Here is a 7906-nt window from a genome sequence, read left to right on the forward strand (position 1 = left end):
CTTTGGGCGGGGGGCTGGACTTAATGATCTTCTGAGGTCCCTTCCAACCCTAATGTCTATGAAATCTATGAAACGCTTAATTATACATGCACACAACACTTGGTAAAAAATCAGCCCAAGTTAGGGAGTGCAAGCAAGGCTCTCTGTGCTAAGAGGTCCTTAACTCCCATGCTCAATTGCTACTGATACACCTTTCCTCCAAGAATTGATCAAATAACTTTTTTAATCTGGCTAAACTGTCAGCTTCCACAATATCTGGTGGCAATGAGTTCCATATTTTAATTACACACTATGTAAAAAGAACATCCTTTTGTTAGTTCTAAACCTGGTACCTACTAGTTTCATGTTATGACCCCTAGTTCTTGTATTGTGAGAGATAATGTATAATAAATCCCTATTTACTTTTTTTTCACCATTTAGTATTTTGTAAACTTTTATCATGTCTCCCTTCATGCATCTTGAAGAGATTGACATCATACATCTGGACTTTAAAAAAGCCTTTAATCTGGTATCCCGTGATCTCCTCATGGAAAAACTGGCCAACTGTGGCCTTGGCTACACCACAGTCTGATGGCTGGGAAACTGGCTTTGAGGTTGGACCCAGAGAGTAACAGTCGATGGATGTGAATCATTATGGTGCCCCGTGACCAGTGGTGTCCCCCCAAGACTCTGTCTTTGGACTGGTTCTCTTTACCATCTTTATCAACTATGTGGACATCGGTGTCAGAAGCGCACTGGCCAAGTTTGCCAATGACACTAAACTTTGGGGCATAGCGTCCACACGTGAGGATAGGCTAGTGATCCAGGCCAACTTGGATAAGCTTAGTAAGTGGGCGGATATAAACCTGATGACGTTCAGTACCAAAAATGCAAGGTACTCCACCTCAGGGGCAAAAAAATCCACAGCATGCTTATAGGCTCGGTTGTGCTACGCTCGCTAGCACCATGACTGAAAGAGACTTGGGGGTCGTGACTGACCACAAGATGAGCACGAGCTACCAACGTGATGTCGCAGCTGGTAAAGCAAATAAAACTCTGGCATGCATCCATAGATGCTTCTCAAGTAAATCTCAGGATGTCATCCTCCTGCTGTACTTGGCCTTGGTGAGACCGCAGCTGGATCCAATTCTGGGCTCCACAATTCAAGATGGATGTCAAGAAGCTTGAGAGAGTCCAGAGAAGAGCCATGAGGATGATCAGAGGGCAAGAGAATAGGCCTTATGATGAAAGACTAAGAGCCATGGGACTCTTCCGCCTGGAAAAGTACAGGCTCAGGGGTGACCTGGTGGCTGCCTATAAGTACATAAGGGGTGCACATCAGGATGTGGGGGAACATCTGTTTACCAGAGTGCCCCAAGGGATAACAAGGACCAGAGATCATAAACTCCTCAATGACCGTTTTAGGATGGACATAAGGAAAAACTTCTTTACTGTCCGAGCCCCCAAGGCCTGGAACAGACTTTCTCCAGAAGTGGTGCAGGCACCTATTCTGGATTCATTCAAGAAGAGTTTGGATGCTTATCTTGCTGGGATCCTTTGACCCTAACGGACTTCCTGTCCCTGGGGCAGGGGGTGGGACTTGATGATCTTCAAGGTCCCTTCCAGCCCTAATGTCTATGAAATCTCTTTTCTAAAATGAATAAGCCTAGCCTCTTTAGTCTTTCCTGCCATTACGTACACTTGCTCTGCTCTGTGCTTTCTCTAGTTCTTCTATATCTTTTTTGAGGTGTGGGTACCAATATTCAAGGTGTGGATGCGCTATGGATTTATAAAGGGGAATAACGATATGTAAAATTATAGCTATGATTTAATCACAGAGCTCTAATTTATCAGTATGATATAACTGTGAAATACGGTTCTCTGACTTCTTGTCAACCAGCAAAGATAAATTATAATCACATCTGGGTTTTTGGCCATAGCTGAAAAACATACAATGGCCTGATCCTGCACTACTGGAATCAGTGGGAGCTTTGCTATTATTTTCAATGGATATGAGATCAAGCTCTGAAAGATTTACAAAAAATATTCTTGGATTAGTTTCTTGTGGTAAAGCAGGTTCTTTTTTGGTTTTTGCATTTAAAATATGCATAGATCTGTCATTCATCCTCATACATACAGCTTGTAAAGCTTCCTCCTTCATGTTATGGACATCTAACTCTTGCTGTTGAGCATCTAATTCCTTAAAAAGAAAAAAAAAGTTAAAAAAATTAAAGTTAAGAATTACCAACAGAAATAAATCACTTTTCTATTTGACATATTTAATATTTGCAAATGCAGTAAATCATGTAGCTATACTTTTTAAATGTATGAGAAAACAGGTTGAGATCCAGTCCCCAAATAGCTCTAATGTAAGTCTCTGATGACTTCTTTACAGTGTTATGGTCTACTTTATGTGAATAACCTTCATATTCTTATTTGTATTTTGCCAATAATTGTGAATCATTTTCACCTCTCTTGTTTTTTTCTTAAAGGGACAGGCAGATTAAAAATTACCTTTTAAAAATATCCTCTTTTTTATTGTAAATATTTAGATCACTTAACTTGAAAGAATTCTAAAAATCTAAGCAACTTTTTACAATTTATATACTTTTCCTATTTATTCAGTTTTGGAAACAAACAAAAAAACCCTACTCAGATTCAGCTTTCATCGCTCTCTTAAATAAGTAATCCAAAATTTTCCAGCTTGCTGGGGCAAGTTATTTATGCTTGGATCCTGCAAACATTCATAAATATGCTTAATTTTTACTATGTGATTAAAGTTAATCATGTCAGTGTTTGCAGAATTATGTCAGAGTTGCCCTATCTGTAGGAGGATAATAATGAAGGGTAATGAGGATAATTTAGTCTTTTGTAAGCCAGTTTGAGATATACAACTAAAGATTAACAGTAGTAGTAATAGTAGGCATCTGTCTGTCTCACAAGACAACAGAACTGTACGAAGTCAGGCATCAGCTTGTTGTACATCTGAGTTGTCACTGTAGAGCCCAATTCATGAGTGACAGCACCTTCCGCACTTATCACATGTGACATTCATATTAAACAATACTAAATGTGGTGCAGGGTTCTTCCTGAGATTTCTTCTTTTCTTTGCATGTTGGGATCTTCTTTCCTCAAAAGCCTTCATTTCATACGTAATAGATTGTTTCCAAGCACTAAAAATTACTAAATATTATTTTATTCCTAATCAGTTTCATTTTCTGATCCTCACGCACTAACACGGGGTGCTCAACCCTAGACCTCTGGCACCTTGTCATCTAGTCTGGGTTCATGGGAAGCCCCATGGGCTGTAGCCCTGCATGCTACATCTGGTGGGCAGGGCACTACAGGTTTGGAAAGTGGTGGTGGAGGGCCCTAGAGCCCAATCCCCACATGCAGAGCACGGTAGAAGTGGTGCAGGGGCCTGGGGAACCAATACCACTGCGCAGGGGTGGCAGAGCTACTCAGGGCCTCCTCCGGGTGCGCAGGGCCAGGAGGAGATGATGTGAGGTGCTGGGGCCCTGATCCCAGTGCACAGGGCTGGGCAGAGGCAGCACGCGGTTCCAGTTTCCTGATCCCAGCACGCAGGGCTACACAAGGGTGACACAGAGTCCTGGGGCCCCAATCCTGACACATGAGGCTGGGTAGGGGCAGTGAGGCGTGGATCCAGACATATGGGCCTGATCCTGGGGTGTGGAGTATGATCTGGCCAGCAGCCTGGTCCCAAGCCACTCATTTGGCTTGTGGGGCCACAAGGTTCAGCGCCACTGCATCAACACAAAGTTTTGTATTAAAATACCTGGGTTTTCTGTGAAAATAGTTGTTCTTTAAATTTTCCAATATTTTTGTGTTGTACATGGAAATTATGGAGGTAGTTTCAGCAACATTTTAGACAAACAGGAAATACTCACCTGCAACAATTTTTTATTTGTAGCCTTCATCTCCATATATTTAGCTTGATCTTCCTGAGACATATTTTTTATTATATCATCTGCTACTTGTTTTTCACGCTCTATATCTCCTTCCACACCTTGAATTAACTTTTCCTTGCTGTAAGGGAAAGGCAAGTGCAGGTACTTTTTAAACATAAACTAGGTACTAGTTATCATTTTTATCTGCAGGGAAAAAGGTACCCATTCCAAACTCTTCCTTCATTTCCCACTCCCCTGAAACAATCTGATTTCACAAAAAAAACAGGCAATGACCTTTTTACCCTCCAGATTAAAATATGCTCCATCAGACAGTGAAGCGCTACACCATTATAGGGTTGTTTTTCCTCTGAAACATATGTATGATACACTGTATATTAAAGACAGCTCAATTATTCTTTTTTAACACATGCTGGAAATCAATGTAAGTTCTGCACACAAAACAAGGTTAATTTAAAATAACCATTGCATGGTTACACCCTCTGCATGCTTCTTAAATAAAGGATGACAGTGGGCGCATCTACACAAGATGCTACAAGTGCAGTAGACTAATTCTAATACACATTAGCTCGACAGGCAAAAATTGTACTAATGTTCTAATGTACAGTAGAATGAATCAATCTATTGAGCATCAGCATCCCAAAAAAGCATGTGCCAGTGCTACTGCGCAATAGCACTGATTACAGTGCATTAAGTTAGTACCTGTTATTACAGGTATTAAACGTAATGTGTCGTAATTACAGCGCATACATGCATGTGTAGATGTGCCCTGTGTGACTGATTTAAGCAACTGTTAGAGAGAGTAGCTTCATTAAGCAGATTTTATTTACAAATTGGCAAATTATAAAGAGGACAATTTCAAAATATAGATTTTTTTTTAAAATGTGTATGACTATAACACTTTGTGATGGTACTTATTCAATGACGGGATCCCATTTACAAAATAAACTTCTTCCCACTCTCTACATTTCTTTAATTGATCCCAACCTTCTTTTCTCTGTAAACTTGCTGCAGTGTCTCAATTTGATTTCTCCTGTGCAATCTGGACATGTGAGGCCTAATAATTGTTCTGCCAGACTTCCTTATTGCGGGTCGATCCAATTAAGCCTTAGACAAGGAGAAGAAATTGCTCAACCTAGTCAATATTTTGCTAAAGACGTTCTGCCTTTTCTTTTTTTTCAAAACTACCTGTTTGTTCACTGAGTACAAAGGTTGGAACAAAGAAAAATGCTGTCTCACCACATGACTTCTTAATGCACAGGAAAATGCACAAACATATGTATGCTGTTTCGAGAAACAACAATAAGGTAAGAAACTTTACAGAATCTTTTAAGTAACCAATGTACTATCGCATGTGTATAGAAAAAGCCGTTGGTTCCATAACTTAGTTGGTAGACTGGAAATAAAGCATACATTAATGATATTTTGGGTACCTGAACTGATCTGAACCTTGGAAAAGCTAAGTCACTAAGTAAGTTATTTTTTGTTAGATGACTAAAAGGCAGATTTTTGACAAATTGTTTATTTTGACAAATTGTTTATTTCCTTGAAAACTGAATTTTCCACCAGTTTCAATTACTGTAGGCAAGCAGAGTACATCATGAGGACAAGAAATCTTCTAAAAAGGCCATTTATGAGATATTGCAAGCATGTATCTGTGAGCTCAGATAAGAGGAGAATGTTGTGATATTAAGTGTACTTCCAAACACTTTTTCTCAGTTTGCTTTATTAAAAAAATCTATAACCTTATTTTTTTTTTTATATTTTCTTCTGTTGATGTTCACAAGACTGTTTTAACTTTGGAAGCAAATGATTATACAAGGAAGATGTGGCTGATGAATGTTGACCATTAGACATAAAAGTAAGGTTAGCAGGCCTCTCCTTGTATCAGAGATATATAAATCCTGTTTAAGAACAAAACCTATAAATGAGTTGGGCCAGCCAACCAGGTCCACCAATGGCTGAGTTTGTTATGAACAAATCAAATGACCTAGTAAACATGTGTCCGCTTCCTCCTCCCCATCCCCAAAATATACTGATTGCTTTCTCATATATACAGGACAACATGTTTGGAATGAAATGATTTTTCTGGTGGGCAGTTTATGTATTTGTATGAGCTGAAAAACTTTGGGACCTGTTTATATTATTTTTTGCTTAATTTAGCAACTATCACCCTAATTTCTGAGTTACAATAATGTTCCTAGTTTGGACGGCTAAAATGACTGCTTAAAGTTTGCCCTTTTTGCTTTCTAAAGAGCAAGGCTAAGTACAGGCATTTGGGAGGTTAAATCGGGTTCAAAATGGCTGCCTGATTTAAACTTAGATGGTCCCACTGTCAACCTTACACTTCCAGACCTGTTCTCGGTGACTGGAAATCAGTCTAAACCTGTAACAGAACAGAAGTTCCATGCACGTAAACTGGTTTAAAAATTGCAGAACCTAGTTTAAGATAAACCTGGACCCATGTAGTATCAATCAGACTCATCTGATTTAGGTCAAACCAGTGCATGGAACTTCTGTCCACTTCCTCTGTGCAGCCCCAGGGCTAGAAAAACCCAGACACTGGTCCCAGCCCTGGGGTTGCTCTTTTCACTCACCCCTTCTGCTGCACTGGTCTATTTTTGTGCCCCAATCCCTGGTGCTTTGCTCCCCACCAGCCAGCGATCTCAACCCCCATCCCACAATTCACCCTGGCTGAAGCCATTTTTATCAGTGTTTGCCAGTGCCAGAGCTGAGCAAGTAAGACCCAGTGGGGGGAAGGGCAGGGGGGATGGGGTGTAGTTTTGCTGGGGGACTCCTCTCTCTTGTGGGTTGTACCTGCCCTTCCCACCCACCTGCTGGTCGCACCTTCCCCCTACCCCTGCTCCTCCCACCAACTGCAGGTTGTGCCTACCCCCCCACAGGTCGCGCCTGCTCCCCCTACTCTTTCTGAGTCATACACCTGCCTCCACCTCCTATGGCGGCCCCTCAATCCCCTCCAGCCTGCTGGACACCCAACCCCCTGGTTAGCCCCCTCCATCCTGACTTACCGGATATCAGGCAGCCACTTTGAATCGATTTAAACTTCTCCTAATGCCCTTGGATGTCTGTACAGCCCTAATTAAGAGCTGCCTGTAAACTTCAGATATGTTGTAGTTGGCTGCAGTAGTAACTGCACAATCATTTGAGAATGTGGTTTTCAAGCAGGTGGACAGATTTTTGAAAAACAGCAGATATGTAATGTACATGGATGGATATATGCAAATCCTGGCTGCTGGCTTTCTTCATCTTTCCAATGGGAACAGTTTGAAGGAGCAACCAGCTAAGTAAGATTATATCTTGTATCAGAGATACTTAAGTCCTGTTTGAGAACAAAACCTATAAATTAGTTAGCCTAGCCAATAAGGTTTGCCAATGGCTCACTTTGCTATCAAACTGCCTGACTGGTGAAGCCTCTTTGCCCTATATTCACCCTATATTTGCCCATAAAGCCTATTTGCCCTATATCAATCCAGATACCTGAAAGTCTTTTTCTTGCCTCTGTGTTTGGCTGTATTTCTCTATGAAACACTTCTATTTCTCCCTTATCTACTTGCTAATATTACAATAAGTATGTTATGGTGTGCCTTTCTGGGTAACCTTCCTTTCTAAAATATAGGAAGTCCTGTCATACTCAAAGTCCACTTGTCCAGGAGCCAATCTAAGGAGTGGCCAGCACAAGATGCTTATAGGTAGTATAAAATCAACAGACAGCAAATTGTGGGATAATCCATCCCAAACATAAGGTCTCATCTTAATTTAAATAAGTAGATATTATCTTAAACTCTGAAAAAAAGATTTAATATCCTTTTCAGAATTTTCATTAACAGTAACAATTATAATTCTGGTATTATAGTTATGTTTTTCTTTAAAAATCTCAATTTCTTTTTTGAAGCTTACTAAATTATTAGCTTCAAAAACTGCCTTTGGGAACAAGTTCAACAGTTAAACCACTATTTTTTTGGGGGGGTGGGGGGGGGGGG

At 40.5% G+C, this 7906-nt stretch overlaps 1 protein-coding gene across 2 annotated transcripts in view; it reads right to left on the reverse strand.

The window, feature by feature from the left end:
- IFT74 (intraflagellar transport 74) overlaps positions 1-7906 on the reverse strand; it is a 94418-nt gene that overhangs the window by 46720 nt on the left and 39792 nt on the right. For both annotated transcript variants that reach the window (XM_019517035.1, XM_019517036.1), the window contains exons 9-10: positions 3888-4026; positions 2117-2179 (exon numbers count right to left, since the gene is read on the reverse strand). In XM_019517035.1, coding sequence (XP_019372580.1) covers positions 2117-2179; positions 3888-4026 — 202 coding nt within the window. The remainder of the gene's footprint in view (positions 1-2116; positions 2180-3887; positions 4027-7906) is intronic.

Source organism: Gavialis gangeticus, unplaced genomic scaffold (genome assembly GCF_001723915.1).
Source record: "Gavialis gangeticus isolate Ggan-Ray unplaced genomic scaffold, GavGan_comp1, whole genome shotgun sequence".
NCBI classification, from domain to species: Eukaryota; Metazoa; Chordata; order Crocodylia; family Gavialidae; genus Gavialis; species Gavialis gangeticus.